At 41.7% G+C, this 18,372-nt stretch overlaps 1 protein-coding gene across 5 annotated transcripts in view; it reads left to right on the plus strand.

Moving 5' to 3' along the window:
• Positions 1 to 1,067: 1,067 nt before the first annotated feature.
• RBM33 (RNA binding motif protein 33) overlaps positions 1,068 to 18,372 on the plus strand; it is a 99,244-nt gene continuing 81,939 nt past the window's right edge. For all 5 annotated transcript variants that reach the window (XM_082283691.1, XM_082283692.1, XM_082283694.1 and 2 more), the window contains exons 1-3: positions 1,068 to 1,297; positions 11,927 to 12,005; positions 16,896 to 16,944. In XM_082283691.1, the coding sequence (XP_082139817.1) occupies positions 1,270 to 1,297; positions 11,927 to 12,005; positions 16,896 to 16,944 (156 nt within the window). In that variant the 5' untranslated portion in view covers positions 1,068 to 1,269. The remainder of the gene's footprint in view (positions 1,298 to 11,926; positions 12,006 to 16,895; positions 16,945 to 18,372) is intronic.

The raw sequence follows: 18,372 nt of genomic DNA on the forward strand, positions 1-18,372 counted from the left end.
TTCAATTTATACATGGGTTAACTTCCCTGCATGCTCAAGCCTTGAGAGATGGGGTACCACTGATCTATCTATCACACCCTGACCCATCCCCTTCATGGTGTATTTAACTCCTCGACTCATGAGGTTTTTTGTCACCCAACAGGCAGCTGAACTGGGGCGTTCAAGCTGGAACTGTGACTCCTGAAGCCTCAATACAGCCCAGTGTGTCCAGTTCTGGGACCCTCCATTCAGGAAGGACATTGAGATGCTGGAGGGGGTCCACAGAAAGGACACGAAGCTGGTGCAGGGTCTGGAGCACAGGTCTGACGAGGAGCAGCTGGGGGAGCTGGGGGTGCTCAGCCTGGAGAAAAGGAGACTCAGGAGGGACCTTATCACTCTCTACAACCACCTGAAAGGAGGCTGTAGCCAGGTGGGAGTCGGTCTCATGTCTAAAGCAACCTGTGATAGGACAAGAAGAAATAGTCTTAAGCTGCCCCAGGAGAGGTTTAGGTTGGACAAAAAGCGCGATTAGACATGGGAATAGCTGCCCAGGATGGTGGCGGAGACACCGTTCCTGGAAGTGTTTAAGGAAAGACCGGACGTGGCACTCAGTGCCGTGGTGTAATTGGCATGGTAGTGTTTGTTCAGTCATAGGTTGGACTCGAGGATCTCAGAGGTCTTTCCCAACCGAACGGACTCCGTGATCCAATGGGAGCCGCGCATTTCAAGGCGGTACGAGGGGTCACCCGCGTCCGCAAGACACATCTACAGACCCCCATGAGGGAGTCTCTCCCTTCCATTCCCACTGTTCGTCCAGGCCAGGGAAAACCGCACCAGCACCAGCTGGGCTGCCCGCACCCGCAGCCGGGACACGGACCGCAGCCGCGCCCCGCCCCGGCCGCCATTCCGCCCGGCCGGCGCCCCCGCGCACGCGCCCCGCCCGCCCCGCCCAGGCGCAGGCGCGCCGCCCGCCCGTCCCGCGCACGCGCGGAGGCCGCCGGGGCGACCAACCAGCGGCGCGCGCCGCCCGCCCGCCCCCGCCGCGGAGGAGGGACCTTGGTCCGCCGCCGTCCCGGGATGCAGCGCGGCGACGACAGCGGCGGCGGCCGCCATGTTGTGCTAGTTTGTTGTTCTCCCGCGGCGGGAGCGGGGCTCGCCGGGCGCTGAATCCGAGCCCTTCCTGGCCCGTTGCCCGCGTCCTTCGCCGCATCGCCGGGAGCCGCCGTTCCGGCGGGCGGCACCGCGGCGCTGCCGCGACCCGCCGCCGCCGCCTGGGCCGGGCGAAGAGCCATGGCAGCCGCGCTGGGAGGAGGCGCAGGTGGGTGCTCGGGGGCCGCGCCCGGGGGAGCGGGGCCGGCTCGGGGCGGCGCGGCCGGCGGGGTGCGGGGAGCCGCGGGCTCCTGCGGGGCCTTCCCGGGGCGGAGGCGCTGCCGTGGGCCTGGGTGGGGGCGGCGCGTCCCGCGTGGTTGGGGGCTGGGGGGCCGCGCACCGGGGGGAGCAGGAGCTTCCCTGGCAGCGCCGGTTCCCGGGAGCGCCGCTCCGGGTCCTGGGAGCCGGCGTCGTGCGGCGATGGGAGGTGCTGTGGCCGCTCGGCCGGGGCAGGGCCGGGAGGGACAGCGGCCTCGCCACTCGCCCCGGGTGCGGGGCGTCCGGGGGACACGGGTGTGTTTTATCGAAAGACATTCACAGGATCAGTTAGGTTGGAAAACACCTTTGAGACCATCGAGTCCGACCTGTGACCGAACACCACCGTATCAACTAAACCATGGTACGAAGTATCACGTCCAGTCTTTACTTAAGTGCCTTTACGGACGGTGGGTATTTTTTCATAGTTTTTACAGGTACAGGTGTGTGGCCTGTCTGAGTAACACGTCTCTAATCTGCAGTGTAGTTATAATTTATTTTACAGATTGTCCGGAAGTAGAAAATATCACTTGGAAAGTGTAAAAATGAAGTCAGTGCTTGACTCCCAGGACTGTCAGGCGTTTGTTCCACTGTACTTCTGTGTAATTGCGGACACCTCTACACACAGTATTTTAATAGATAGCTCAAAACTTGTGGTTCTGGTTAAGCAGACTTTAAAATGAGAATATTTGTTTGGGCGATTAAAAGAAAGCCTTTCAAGGGGTCTCTCTGAAGTGTTCAGGGGAGATACAGTTAAGAGGATATGTGTGTTTCTGTGCTTGCTTTCACTAGGAATATCAGTTTTTGATAAAGACTGATCAGAGTGCTCAGTTGACCCACTTGTCCTTGTCTGTACAAAAGTTTAGGGTGATTAAGTCTCTGTAAGTTGTTGAGGAGAAGAGTGATGGCTCGTTCAGTGCTCACTCAGCAAAGTGGTCTGACTGTGCTCCATGGTTGGTGTGATCCGTGGCAAGGCACATAAACATAATTACATTTTTATAGTAAGTGTTGCCACACAAAAAGGTAAGTGTTAGAAAGAAATCCCCAAATTTAGGAGTTGAGTTTGGGAAAAAGGCGAGGAAGGACAGTGCTGACTGGTAAAATAGCAAATAGTTTAGTACCTTAGGCATTGTTTTAATGGTATTAAATATATTGCAATATTGGAGTTATTTTTCAAAAGTTGTCCTAATTTCTGTGGTTCAGATCAGTTACTTTTGATGTGGAAGTAAGGTTGGTATCTGTGTTCTAGGTAGAAGTTTTTGTGGTTTTACGAAGACAGAGTAAATTAAAGAAAGTGTCACTTTTGAAGCATTTTGGTTCTTGTGTTTAAAACTGCTGCAAGGTGAATGAATGTGCTTTCATGTACAAAGGCATGTGCTGCAACAGACGGCCTTCAACGAAGTGGTGAAACTGCAATTTCAAGGCTGATTTTTGTTGTTGTAGAGTTCTGTTTGTGTCTGAGGGTGAATTGGGATCCCTGGGTTCTAAGTGGGCACAAGCAGTTGTTTGTTCAGCGTTCACACTGAGCATTGGGAAATGGTGGCCACTTAAATGTGATCCCTGCCCCACATAAACAGTGTTTGTTTAGTCTTGGTGATCACTGTGCAACACTTGCTGAATGAAGGAACCCACTGGTCACACACTTATGTCCATGACTACTCAGGGAAAATTCCTGGTTGAGGCTGTTAAATACACTTTTAAAGCCCAGTAAAGAAAGCCTAGAACTTACAGAAATGGAATATGCACCTCTTTTTGGAAAGGGACTACTGTCTAAAGTCAGTAGTGGTAGCATGAGAAAGAAGCTAAGTGATTTTTGTCATTTAAATTTTAACTGTAGAAACTAATGTTCGGGATTTAGTTTTTCAGTTTTTGGGAGTGAGGGAAAGACTTTAAAATATGTACGTAACAGCACCCCACAGTTTTCTTAAAAAAATCAAGAAAGCTAATGATTGGTAAAATAGTACAAAATAGGTATTGGAGATATAAATTAGTGTTAATTTGATGACATTGCAGCATAACAGCTGACAAAACGAGATAGTTTTGGCTTAGAGGATACAGATTAAAGTTTAAATCCTCTGTAACAGTATGCTACAGGACTGAGAATAAAATGTGAAATGTCTGTGTTGGCTGAACATTTAAATGTATTTGATGGAAGGAAGATGATTTGTCTGTTGGACAGCATGTGTGGACTCATTCATGGGTCATTTATAATCTTTAAAGCGTTGGGGAAATACTGGCTTGATTCATAAGAATAAAGCATTCACAAGTACTTTTGTGACCAGATGCGTTGGTGCAGCAAAGCTTTTTAAGGATAAAGGTTAAGACTCTTCTGGTGTTAGGTTTCACAACCTAGAAAGTTTTTAAGTGGTGGTCTGTGAAGTCTCTGGGAGTCATTCACAGTTGCATAATACTTTGCAAATTCTTTAGCTAGTAAACCTGATTCAGCCTGCTTCTAATTCTAGAATGGCTGCAAGTAGAAACATGAAAAGTCGAGGTGGGTGTGCTGGTGATGAGGGATCTTGAGGGCTCATAGCTGGTTATTAGTCCATTGATAAGACAGTGGTTCCCAACCTTTGTTCCAATTTTACATACAAAAACAGAACCAGAGGAAACACTGAATATTGAGAACATAATCTTACTTAAAGGGTGAGAACAGAGAGGATGGAGGCCTTCTCTTCACAAGGAGCTGCACAGAGAAGACCAGGGACAGTGGCTACAAATTGCACCAGGAGAGGCTTCACTTGATACAAGAAAGACTGTTTTAACAGGGAGAATCATCATTCACTGGGAAAATTTCCTTAGGGGCATGATGGAGCCGCTGTTACTGGAGGCTTTCAGGATAGGTTAGGACAGGGTGCTAGGTAATTTATCTCATCTAGGCTCCTTTTTTCATGGGAGACCAGGTGGTGTTGGAGGGTCCCTTCAAACCCGGACTGTTATGTGATTTAATGATCATATAGTATAAGGTAACAACCATTTTGTATAGATGCTGAAATTTTTTAATGATATTTACTGCAGTCAGTGTGCAGCCAGACTTTAGTCCCATTTAGGGGGAGGTGGTTATAGGTTAAACACCAAACCATCTCCAAAACAAAGCAAGGAGCACCTTTTCATTGTCTGCCACACTACAGTAAGGGAAAATTATTGTAAACTTTCTTCCTTTCAGATTAGTTTACTTCTGATAAACTTCAGTGGCCTAGAAGACTTTTGGGTGGAGATGTCCTTGGTTTGTGAGTCATGGCATGGGATTGGGTGGAGGAGGAGTTGGGGAGGGTCCTGTTGACACGTGTGTCCCTTCCTGCTGGAAGTCCTGGACCAAGAGTGGCAGAATTGGTGTTTTACTTCTGAGGCTTCATGTCATTTGAACATACATGAGGTTTGCTGTTGCACTCTCAGCAATGTAATGGCTTTAAAAGCCTCTTGTGATGCTGTTGATGAAAAGTGGAGAAGAGCTTCTTACACTGCTAGCACAGCAAGTAGCTTTCTGTGTGTTGTGGGTCACTGTCCAAAGATGTAGTAGAAGTTATCCAGTGTGATAAATTCAGTTGAACTTGTTGTGCTTCAGGCTATTCAGCAGTGGCATCCAGGGACTGGAAGTAGATTCTACATTTGTGCCTAGGTGATGCACACACTGAAACTCCTCCAAGTCTTAGAGGTCTATAGAGTTTACAATTAAGGAAATAGTATGCGCATGGATGTATTAAGAACTAGTGCCCTTGTGTTGTACTTAGTATTGTACCAAGAGCTAGTGCCAAAAAACATTGCTGCTTCAATGTGCTTGAGGCAGGGAGATGTCCTTTGAACACAGCAATTTTTAATCTCTCTGCTTTTTTGACAAGCTTTCACTCTTTTGAATGTTTCCTCTTTTCAGGTCATCTGAAACAAACATATCCGTAGTATCAGTTGTTTTTATAAAAGCCAGACCAAACTTTATTGTATTAAATACTAAACCTCAGATTTTAGGTCACATAGAATTTGTTATCCAGAATAGTTTAAGATGATGGCTGTCACAGGCTTGACCAGAAAACCTCCAAGTAAGTGATGTGATTCATTCTGTGTTATGTTGTGCTGTAATGCAGCCTCAGTTTTAACTATGACTTTTGGTTGCTGTGAAAGATGCTGGAGAGTTTCTGGAGAGTTAGTTTCTCATCAATGTCCAGATCCATTTGGGAACCAGACTCATGTGATTTTCATTTAAACTCTCGGCCTTCCTTTGCTGTTCAGCATTTGTAAAACAAGGACTATGTTACTTTTGGTTTTCTGAAGCAAATATATTTTCTAGTTCAATCAGACTTTGAAAAATACTTTCAAATAAAAAAAATTAAATTTTTTTTTTGGTGACTTGGTGGTTTTGAGTTTAGATGTAGTTTATTAATTAAAAAAAAAAGGAAGAAGAGGCCCTATTTCTTTCAAGCATTGGTTAGAGAATTTCAGTTCCAGGCAGCATATCATAATTCTGATCTTGCATATTGCTAGTGGCTTGCTTTGCATAGAAACTCAAAAAAAAAAACCCTGTTGGTTTTAAGATGGTAAAAATAATTTCTCTGCTGTAGAACTTACTTTTTTTGCTTTATTTCTTTGAGGAAGCTAAACTTTGTCTGTAGGAGTAATTTGGAAACAAAACATGAAATACACTAATTGAGGAATGTCTTAGGCAATTGCTAGGTTGTTATAAATACTTAGTCACCAAATAGTTAAGCCTTCTATGAGTAATTGTTTACCAGTATAAAGGCTGAATGATGTCTGTTCCTGAACTGATAAACTAAACTGTTTGTGGTGTATTAGTGCATAATGTGGTGGTGAGACTGAATGTGATTTTTGTGATGGTGTAGAAAGCTTGCTTGTTTTGTAATAAGTGGGACTGGATTTGTATTGGGCTTCATAAATTGTTGGGTTTATGTCACAGACTTGGATTCAGAAATTCCTGTTGACCTTGTGGGTTTTCTCTTGCCAGATGCTGTCAGGATTTGTTACCAGAAGTTTTTGTTCAACTGGTGTTAACAGTACAGTTATATTGCCAGCCTGTGCTACAGACAGTGTTCATGAAACCTGTTATTTTGTATTGCATGGCAAGAGATACCAAAATTCGGTTCATTGGCTGCTTTTACATGATGTACTTGGGTGCTGAAAATCAAGCTTTTACAATTCCTATGTGTTGTGTAACTTTTTGCAGTGAAACATGAAGAAAAATATTTTGTAGAAATATGTTATTACAAAAAGATAATCTGCTAAGATGTTTTTCATTTTCTGTCTTGTGCTTGAAATGCTATCAACTTGTCTTATTTAGTGTTTTGAATGGGATAGAGCAAGATGGACTTGTTATATTCAGTATTATTTGAAAAATACAGAAATGGTGTTTTTTCATGTGGTGACTTTTTCCCCTCTAGTTTTCTGTTCTTCTTTAATTTTTTTTGTTTTACTAGCTCACTTACCTATCACAGAATCATACTGGGTTTGTTTTTATTTTGCCCAAAAGCAGTGAGGTTTAGTTACTTCATTAAAAGACCTGTTGGGTAAAGAGTGCATAGAACTATTTTAGCCATTGAACTATAGGATCATTGTGGCATCTCCATCTTGTTTTGCATAAGGAGAAGTCTTCAGTGCCTTTTCAGTGCCTAAAACTACAGTAATATGCTTTGTGTTCATGAAAGTGTAATGCTGAAACAAACCAGAACACAGAATTTTGAACTGTTCAGGTTTGTGAGACAGCATGTGGTTAGTGTTCTGGAAAGCTTTCAGGTGTAGTTCTGGGAAGACTGAAAATGCAGTCATCAAATGTTTTCCTTACTCTAGAAGTCTTGGCCATCTCATTGCAGTAAAATACTCCATCTTAGCAACAGTTGCTATGTGTGACTACCTTTTTAGGCTGTTAGTACCATTTTAAGATGTTAAGAGCTCTGCAGTGTTCTGCTGATTCACCTCCTACGCCTGTGAGACTTGACTGTGCAGCTTAAGACTTCTATTTTACACAGAAAAAATAATGAGGATTTTATTGAAGGGGGGTGTCCGCAGAGTTAGAAACTGCCATCAGCACAGCCAGAGAAGAAATGAGGCTTGTATTTTGTGGTTTTCTGGTGTGGATGATCTGTTCTCATTGAACAGGAAAAAAGATACCAGTTGTGGCCATATATCATAAAACTAGAACATAAGCTGCATGGGACAATTTACTTCACTGCTGGTGCAGCACCAGGGTAAGTATAAAGAAAATAGGAACCTTTTAGTGTGGGGCCCAAGTGTGTTTGTGTTTATTCTGCTTCACAGCTGGCCAGAGCCTTGTGAGGCAGGCTGGTCTAACAAAACAGGCAGCATGAGTCCTTCTCTGCAGCATCCTGAAACTTCCCTGCCACTTTGATCTTGGTGGTTTTCTTAGAACTGCAGTAGGAAGAGCCAAGTGGTGGATTGGTTTGGTTTTTCCCTCTATAACTGGCCCCTTCTACTTGCTTATTCAGCTAATGCGTTTTTGGTGTTTGATAGATCTCCTTTGGTTTGCTCTGGGTTTTTTTTTGTTTTGCTTACTAGTGTTGCCTGGAAATTAGAGGGGGCTTAGTGTGTTTGGTGATCACCTATCAGCAGGTTCCAGTTGGTACCCAGCTGATGCACAAACATCATCTTGGTGAGCTTTCCTGAGGAGCCGTGGCCAGTGCCTTGCGTCTTAGCAACAGTTGCTGTGTACGGCTGCACCGAGACTGCTGGAAGAGATACAGACCCTTTTCCTTGCCATAGACATTTTAAGGCTTTAAAGCTTATGTTCGTGGATTCCCACCATCCATTTTTTTTTCTACTGTCTTACACACAGTAGTTCTGAGAATTATTTAAAAAAAAATTAAACTTTGGCTATGCTCTCACTCTGCTGATGCTGAGTGGTTTTATTTCTGTACAAGTTAATGTTTTATAGGCGTTTAACCACCTGTGGCACAAACACGGGCTTTGAGTTTCTCAAGGAGAAACAGCTATAAATGTTACATTGATTGTTGTTTACTGGTATTTTGCAATGTTATGGCCTAGACAGGCTGAAGAAAAATGAAAGTCTGTGTGGTTTCAGAAATGGAGAGAAAGTGATGCCTCATGAGGTCTGTTAGGTATCACATCACATTGCAGGTGCAAGGCCCGAGTCCATTTCAGAGCTGCTGTCTCAGAAATAAAGCTGGCATGGAATGTTATTCGCAGATGTATGGCTGTCATGACCTCCTTTTCTAAAGGAAAGCTACAACCTGCTCTGACAATCCTTAATGTCAAAATGGCATAATTTGTAATGCTCATTGTCAGTGTCAGCTGTCACTGAGCAAATAAGCATAAAAAAGAAAAGCTGTCTCCCTCTGTCCTGAAGATCTTTATATCATGTGTTGATGTGGGGACAGAAGAGATGAGAAAACAGGGAGGTGAAGGGGACATGTGGAGCAGTTCTTGCAAGCTGTGGTCACTACAGGCTAATTGTCCAGTCATTTTTTAGGCTTTTGTGTACATTCTGCTAGAAGGAAATTTGGAAAAGAGCTTTAGTGGATGTAATTCAGCTTTGAATTTTGGTAGAAGTTGCTCATAAATAAGGAATAGGATGTGAGAACTCTGGAGGGGTTGGAAGAGGTGGAGGGTAGAGGTTCGGGATGATAGCTGAGTGGTGGAGATTCAGGCCCACACTAGAAACTTGCCAGGAACTTGGACCTTCATTTGCTCTGATTTCTTCACCAGCAGCAATAATAGGTTGAAACATTTTTATGGCTGTGAAGCTTTGATATCTGGTTTGGAAATGTGCTGTGAGTTGTACTGAAAAGTGTTTCTCTTTGCTGTGAAGACATTTTAACAGAGAAGAAGGGTTTGGTGTGTAACTTTGTGTTGTCTAGATTTAAACCTCGCTGATGTGAAGGCCCATCTGTGGGAGGATTGTGTGCTAAGAGCTCAGATCTTTAAGTGTCTTGGTTTATAATACAACTCTAGTGCTAAAGGGGTGCCTGGCATGAAAAAACATATCTTGCAAGCAGGCATAGCTTAAAAGGAATTTACTGTCTTCCTAATGGTGGTCGTTGTCTTCAGCTGTGCTAGGCAGTATGTGGGCACCTGTTATTTGGGTTGCTGCCAAACCAGTTGCTTTACCGTGGTTTTGAATGACCATAAGGAGAGCAACATGGTTTTTTGTTTTTTGGTGGTTTTTTTTTTTTCCTGCTCCCAGAGACCACAGAACTGGTTAATTTAGTGTTCAAGAGGAAGATGGGAAATTTTTGTGTATTTGTTTGGCTTTCCCCTGTGAGTGAAATAGGAATTGGAATAGGAGGTTGCAATATGTAGATGTTTGAGCAGAGAAACGTAAAACAACTGTTTACAGTGGTTTTAGCCCATGTGAATCAGTTTAAATATAAAAGATTAGTTAAAATATAAACATATCTCTTGATAGTAAAGGGGAGAACCTGATCAATTATTTCTACCTACTGTTTCAAAATAAGAGAGTTGCCACACTTGTCTCATGTTGCATCGTAATTCATATTGAGCAGTCTTACTTTCATAGCTCTTTATGATTAAAATTCCGGGTTTGAAAGTTCTTAATATAATGGTGTTGCAAGATCTGAATTTTCTCTTTTTAATGTTTTTACCTTCTTTTAAACTTCTATCAGTCACTAACACTGATATTTTGATAAGATGAAGTAAGAAGTGAATAGGTTTGTCACTGCATATGGGGAATATTCACTAAAGGATAGTGGGTTGAGTTTAAAGAGCTGAAGACAGATTTGGTTTTGGAGGTTTATTAAAGAAACCAACCAACCAAAAAAACCAGTTGAATAAAACACTTGTTCCTTGGCAGTGTACTTGGTTAAAGAGTTGAATGCAAGTAGACTCAGGAGGGCAAGTGGGTATATGGCATCTTCATGATCCAAATTTACAGTGTCAGACTGCAAGGACTGGATTGCTTGACCTCCTGTATTTTGCAGACCATTAAACTGCAGCAGGTTTCCCCCTGTGTTGAGCGTAACTTTTATTTGCCCACTTGTTTGATTCTTACTAAAGCTGTTAAAATATGTGGAAAGAGAATAAATCCAGGTGTGTATTCTATGTTGGGCTGTAGTGAGAGAGTGGGAAAGTGGAGGCAGAGTATAACTGAGGGTATGTGCTTGCAGTTTCCAGGTGACAAGACATGATGTCTGAACAGAGCAAATGACCTTTGCATATTCTCTGCAGAGAAATGGAGGTTTTTGTATTTTTAAGTAGCAAAATTGTCATTTGCAAACTAAGCTATGCAGGAGGATGTGGTGGGCTAAATTGGGGTGTCTGTTGAGAGAAATACGGAGCACCAGTTGTTTCTTGGAAGGCTTCAAGTGCATGCTTAGGTACAGAGTGTAGTCTGCTGCAGTGACTTCTTGGGGGTTTTACTGCCCCAGTTGAGATAACTGATGGTGCCTTCCAGCTGACTTTTCTGTGTCGTGTTGCTGGTACTGGCCTGCCCTGTGCTGACCTGAGGTTTACTCCTATTTTCGAAGTGCCTTTGCAGGCTCAGTGTTAGTGGTTGAGCTTGTGGCCTCCAAGGGAAGCAAGATTTGGCAGATGTTGTTACCTTCACCTCCATTGTACTAGAATTTCGTGCTTTTCTGGGGAGCTCTTGTCCGTGGAATGACTTTCATTGTAAAAATCTGCCAGTGATTTAGCTCATGCTCTATCTGTTTTCCTCAGGTGATCCTTGCAACAACAGTGAGAAGAGGCAAAGCTGTGTAGTACATTATGGAGTTTTTTTTATTGTTGAAGCGTGGGGATGTCAGTTGACAGTGGCTGAATATGAGCCAGCAGTGTGGCCAGGTGGCCAAAAAGGCCATCTTGGTTTGTGTGTGTGGCCAGCAGGGCAAGGCCCATGATCACCCCCTTGTACTCAACACTGGTTGAGGCTGCACCTCCAATCCTGTGTTCAGTTTTGAGCCTCTCACTGCAAGAAAGGCACTAAAGTGCTGGAGTGTGTCCAGAGAAAGGCAGCAAAGCTGGTGCAGGGTCTGGAGCACAGGTCTGACAGGAAGCAGTTGAGGGAGCTGGGGGTGGTCAGCCTGGAGAAAAGGAGGCTCAGGGGGACCTTATCACTCTCTACAACCACCTGAAAGGAGGCTGTAGCCAGGTGGGGTCTGTCCCTTGCCCCACGTGACAAGGGACAGAATGAGAGGAAATGGCCTTAAGTTGTGCCAAGGGAGGTTTAGATTGGATATTTGAAAGAATTGTAAAGCACTGAAACAGGCTCCCCAGAAAAATGGAGTCACCCTCCCTGGAAGGGTTCAAAAACCACTTGGCTATATATGGCACTTGCAGACATGGTTTAGTGGTGCACATTGTTGTGGAGCTGGATTGATGGTTGAACTTGGTGATCTTACAGGTCTTTTCCAACCTTAATGATTCTATAATTCTGTGTTGGTATTTGTCTGTTTTCTTCATGGTAATTAGAAAGTAAAAAAGGGTATTTTTGCATCTTCTGAACAACACGCACACCCCCACGTGCACCCAGAAAATCCCATCTGTGTGGTTGCTTTGGCAACGTTTCATTTCAGTAAGAATTATTTAATGTAGTCACCTTTTTTTACAGATGATGACTTTGATCAGTTTGATAAGCCTGGTGCAGAAAGGTCTTGGAGAAGAAGAGCTGGAGATGATGACTGGGACAGGTAGGTAGAATATTTTCATGTTTGCTTTCTGATGAATTTCAATGCTGAATTGCATTGTTCTGTTTTCCCCTTCTGGCATTTTGTACTGTAACATTTAGAACAGTGCACATTTAGATACTAATGAAGATGTTGGTTGTTTTGCATGTGTCAGCCAGTGCTAGATCGTGCCAAACATGTACTTGCCTTGAGGAATATAGAGCATTCTGAAGAGGTGCCATTTAAAATTGGATAAGTACTACGTATTTATGGTGTGTAATTTTGCAATTAATGTTCTGGTTTTCCTTTTAAATATTTAGTAGACCTTGGTGGTTTACAGAGTTAGAATTTGCTAGTACTTGAATTTGCCCAACTTAATTTTTAATTTTTTTTTTTTTACTTGATGTTTAAGTTCTTATCCTCAAAGTTCTACTTCAGTTTTAAATCGGGGAAGAGGTGGAGAGCTTAGGCATGGGCTTCTTCAACAATATCACTGTTTTAAAGATTGAGAAGAGTGTGTGCTTTGGGTTTTTTTGGGGAAGAATGTGTGTTCTTTTATGTGACAGGAATCAAGCTGCTAGCTAGACTGGTCTACTCTTTCTGGGAGAAAACTTTTCACTTGTTTCTGTTATTTTTCTATGATTCCTTTTTAGTAATAGACTTGTTCAGACTTTACCAGTGGTTTCACTCTAAAAGGGAGAAAAAAATACTCCAAATAGATTTCTGTCTTCTCTAATAATCACTCAAGTGACTGTAGTAAACAAATTTTACTAAGTAAAGTAGTTTTCCACTGAGCTGAGCCCTTGGAGTAAATCAACTGCTCTACATTTATTGTCATTCCAGAGGCATTCAGTTCCTCCTCTGTGCTTTTCTGCTAGGTTAAGTGGGTAGTTTTCATTGCTGCAGGAGGTGAGCATATGACTGAGGAATTTGGACAGTAGCTCCAGTATATACAGGGTGTTCTGCTGTTTGCTGGTGAGCAGTGTCTGCTCTCTGTCAGGCCAGTACAGCTCTTAGAGGGTTGGATGCTGAACTGCATTGAGGAACTGCTCTGGTTTGAGAGGGTAATTAAAAGAACTTGCTCGGAGTGGGTCACTCCTGTGCTGCCTTCCATCCCCAGGATGGGTTATTCAGAAACCTTAAAATCAGTCTTAGAGGCAGAATGTTTTGTATTAGAATATTTTCTGAACTTCTGGCCTTTGCTGACTTTGTGGTGTGAATGGGTGGGCTCGTAGCTGCTGACTGGTCACATTTGGTTTTAGCTGCCCTACTCATCGCTTGAGAAAATTTGGAAGAGTCAAGCAGCTGTTGCATCGGAAATTGGAAGCTTTTACCCAGTAGTAAACTCCCTGTGCAAAGCTGGTTTATTTTAATAGGGCTTGAGAGCAGTTCTAGAGTATTTTCACCAAGCTGAGACTTTGAAGTATACAAGGACTTAGTTTTAGAGAGAAAAAAATTAATTTGTGTTTATTGTTAGCTGCATTTATTTAAGAGAGATGATAAAAAATTCGATAGTGAAAATGTGAGGGAAGTGGTTTTAGGTGCAAAGCGGAAGATTCCAGACTTTCATCTTGCTGTCATTTCAGAAATTTTATTTTACAAGTGTATCTAATAAAATACTATTTGCATGTGTTGGAATATTTTTTTAATTAAAAAAAAGTCTTTGGAAGTGTTGAGTTTTATGAGTGTCTTGGCAATTACAAATGCTGTACATGGATACTTTGCCTATTGTAATTGCTTGGGGGTTTTACCTACTGGCCTAATTCAGTAAAGGACGTGGTTTCTTGAAGATGGAAGAAGGGCTGGATGAACACAGTAGTCTGTGTTTTAATCCTTCGTGCTTTGTTTTCAACTGAAGCAACATTTGAGGGGGGGAGATGAAGGAGTTCTGTTAGTCACAGATCTTCATCAAGCATCAGCTCTTGCTGTGTTGTTACACAGTAAGGCTTGACTGAGTCCCATCCCCCAGTCACTTAAATAATTTTAAATTTTCCAACCTCTGTCCTTTCTCAAGCCCTGGGGGGTGTTAATTGAGAGTTGGAAGGCCCCAGTAATTTGGGAGTACAAAATGTAATATTGTTCTTGGAGAGTTTTTCCCATTTTTTACAGTTTCTTTTCCTGAAACATTTGTGTCCTTGCTACTGCTCCTGTTTAATGAGGCGTGCTCATGAAACTGGAGGCCTAAGTCTGACGTCTTTATCATGTTAATTTATACATTTATCTACATTAAGTAGCCCAAAGCTTGGGTTTGGGATAAACCTGCATTTCTGGTGCTCTTCTTCAAGATGACAGGGCTGATTTAGTAGTTGACTTCTACTGAAATTCACTTGGTTCAGACCCTTCTTTGAGATAACTAATTTCTCTATGCCAGCAGAAAACTTTCCACTTTTTACTGTCTGCTTTGTTATTTTTTTCCTTATTTGGGAAAGCTAAATTTATTCAGTGAGGAAAATGTTGGGTGTTGCGGGTTGAGGAAGGGGAAGAAAATCAGTCTCTTTCTTTTAAGAGCAGCAAACCCAAAATTATCTTTACCCAAAATTTCTTGTGGGTTTGGAAAGACTTTTGTGTCTTGATGATAGTGAGGGTGAGTTGCCTTTATCATAGACGTGTACTTTTATTCACGTTTATTTTATGTGGATTTGTGTGATATCAGATTACAACCATTCATTTTTGTCTGTTCTTCTCAGCTAGCCTAGTACCTGGGGTTTTTTGTTTGCTTTGTTTTCTTTGTGGTTCTTTTGTTTGTTTGCTTTCTTTTTAATGCTCAGATTTAGTCCTTGTGGTCCCCCTTTTTTCTAATAGGTAACTTTTTCTAACAGATAACTTGTGTACTTGAAAGGAGCTTGAGATAGTTCCACTATATGGTGCAGTCTTTTCACTGTTACTTTGCTTATTCAAAAAGTCAAAAATGGTCATTTTTCTTCTAATTTATCGATGAAAATACTGAATGACATTGAATATTTTAATATGTTTTGATGGGTATCCTTTCCTGATACAAACCTCATTTATATCCTAGTGTTAATTTTTTTGACTGTCAAGCAATAGGCCAGAGTTTCTAAACATCTATAATATGTTTGCAGTTACTTCTAGTGATCAAATGTTAATCTTTTTCTGAGTAACCACATCAAGGATGCTTTTTTAGTAATATGCTAAATAGCTCTAGCTATGTTTAGATAATTAATTTATATCTTTCTTTTCCACTCCTTTCCTTAATCTGAATTTCTTGCTACTTGAACTTGGTTTTTGTCTTTAAATGCTGCTATAACATATGCTCTTGCCATCTTTTGGAATTTCTCTAGTGCAGTTTTATTAAAAGCTGTCAGTGGCAAACCATGTGCTGGGAAATATTTTTAAACCTTTTGATGCATTTGTCAGATTACTGGCAGTTGAAGAGATTAATGATTTTTTTATTTTTTAGAGACAAAATTGAAGTAGGAAATTTTTCTTCAACCATTTCTGTTACATAGAGTTTCCTGTCTCAGAATGAAGAGGCTTAAGTTCTAGTCAGTTTGCTCTTTGGAATATGATATGTCTTACCTCCCGATTTTTTTGTTTAATATTACATTGAGCACAAAACAATTGCTATTAGTTAATATTCAGTCATTCCTGGAACTGTTTGTGAGCAATAACTGTGGATAAATTCTGTGTACTGATGATAATGTCCTATTTAGGGCTTCTTCAGTGTATCATTTGTTCTTTCCTAGCCCATAAGATTTTTACACCACCCTTATGCCTCCTTCCCTCCCATGTTATCTGTACAGTAATCAGCACTGAAAGAGATGTATCCATCTGCAAAACCAACTGATTTATGTTTTGGCTCCCCATTTTCAAGTATTTGCCATGTAGTCCTAAGGAACTCACAGAAATTCCTTTTCGTATAGGCCATTCTCACTTGGGATGATTTGATTTATATGTACTATCCTAAGGCATGGTGGTTTTTGTTTGTCTTTGGTTTTTTTAAGGTGTGCAGGTAGAAATAGTCTCCTCTTAAGGTACAACTCATATTTCAAATCACTGGCATCTCATTTTAGTATTGATATGCATGTTGTAATACATGCTTTTGTCAGTAACAACAGTTTATTGTAGAAGGGGAATCTGTTTATCCCTGTTGCTAGATAACTCTTTCACTGAAGAAAGAGTGAAATTAAGCAGCTGTTCTAAAGTTTAACACACCTGGGCTGTAGCTCCTTGAATTGAATCTTATTTATGGGGCAGGTGTCCTGTGATGGCAGAAGTTTTGTAAGACAGGTATTTCTGTGCTTCCTGAATTCTTGGGCGCAATTACAGAACTGGGGAAACATGCATTTGATTTTGTTGCCCTACAAATACCTGTTTGACCTTACCCTCAACTTGAGGAGGAGGGAATAAAGTGTTTATGAAAGATCAAGGCCTAAGCCTGGCCTTTAGGAAAGATCCAGGCTCCCAAGCCAGCTGGCTTCCCAGCTCTTTGTTGAGCTGCGGCTCGGGCCACAGGGGGACCTGTAGACTGAGTTTTGCCCACAGGACATTCTTGTCTCACTTGCTTCCTCCCTGGGGAGCTGGAAATCAGCAATTTGGACGGAATGAATTTGGACAGTGTGTCCAAATGGCCTTGGTGTGAAGGATCTAGAATGGCTGTGTTTTGGCTGGCTGTGCCTGTGCTTTGGCTAGGTTTCTCTGCTGTGTTTAGTTGAGGGGATATGGAAAGGGGAACATATGGAAATGAAATGACTGTGCAATAGCAGACTTATTTAATATGTATCGTCTGTTGTTTCACTAAAAATACAAATTTTTATTCCCTGAATGCTTTGCTAAAAGAGGCTTTGTGCTGTCTTGGCAGCAATTCTTCTTGAGGCAGTTTAAGGCACATGCCCTGTAAGGTGTTTGGTTTTGTTTTGTAAGGTTCAACTTCTTAAATTTGTTACTGTTTTCCAGTGAGCTTGATGATGACTTGCTTGGAGAGGATTTACTAACTGGAAAAAAGGTAAGAGATGTGTAGTAAAGTGAATTGTTGCAGACATTAAAATGTGAATGTTATTCAACTTAACCAGTTCAGGTTTGGTCTCGTGTGTTTTACAGTCACCTCCCCAAAGCCTGACAGCCACAGGTATCTGAGGTCTTCCTTACTGCCAGAGCATTCTGCACTCAGGGCTCTGTTTCCTTCTGTGAAATACCTTTAAGTGTGGCTTTTAAAAATAAAACTTACAGGAAAATTTTTTTTCAACCCAGCTATGTCTCCTGAATGCTAATTAGCATGATGAAGAATTTAATCCAAATGCCAGTTTCCTGCCTATTAAAAATCACTTGTCACAATTCCAGCAGTATTTACCAGAGAATAAATAAAAAAGCAGTCAGTGTTGTCTGTGAAAGTTCTCACTTGGTGTGCATGATCTTCTACGTTGCTGTCTGATGAGTAGGCAGAGGATTTCCCCTTTTAAAGTGAGGGGAAAAATATGGGAGCAGCTAAAACTGGGGAACATAAGCAAGTTCTCCTCATGTCTGCTCTTCCTTCTGGTACCTATTTCCAGAATTGAACTCTGTGAAAAGAACTAAATGTATCTTTTGATTTGCCAGATATCTGTAGGAGAAGACAGGACTTCTGTTTAAAAAATCAAATCGACTGGTCACCTCTTTCTGTATTTTATCTGCTGAATGAACTCATTTTTAAAGTAATTTTAAAGGTTCTCATTGGAGACTAATAGGTAGTTAAAAACCCCAGCTTTATTAAGAGTTTATTTGTTGTAGTTTTTTATAACCATCCTCCAAATGTTGAAAGTTAGCTTCTTGAAATTATTCTATAAGCATTTCTATTAAAGATAGGAAGTTCCTTGTTCTAATGTGCTGGTTTAAAGAGAACAAAACTCCAGGAGGATAATGGTTGTAGATGTTTGTTACACAGTTACCAGAACCATAAGCAATTAATTAGCATTGTATGCATCTTTGTACTATGAATGGAGTTGATAAAGCCACTTACTTACCTTAAAAATTATATATGTGAATACTGACCAGTACTTGATTCTCCAGTGTATTATGGTTTTTTGTGCTTTTTCTATTCTTCTTTTTAGTTTGTCATGTCACAGGGCAGCATCTGTGGGTATGGACTCATATGGTGGGGAGATAACAGATTTCTCAAAGTTTTTCTCTGAGCTATTTAGGCTAAACTTCCATCTATTTAATCTCATCCCAGTACTTTTAGATAAATCTACCTTTGTGTAACCTTTCTGGCCCTGTTACTTTAAGGGTTGGAAATGTTGCTTAGGAAAAATGCAGTTACCTCTTCCAAGGGGGTAATTATTAAAAAAAACCCAAACCAAACCACATGAACGTTGTTTAATTTGACAGATTAGGAGGAGACACAGTATTTTCTTCGCTTACAAACTAATAATGATTTTTCAGTTTTCTTTATTGTACC

This window comes from Coloeus monedula (genome assembly GCF_965178545.1).
Source record: "Coloeus monedula genome assembly, chromosome: 1".
Lineage (NCBI taxonomy): Eukaryota > Metazoa > Chordata > Aves > Passeriformes > Corvidae > Coloeus > Coloeus monedula.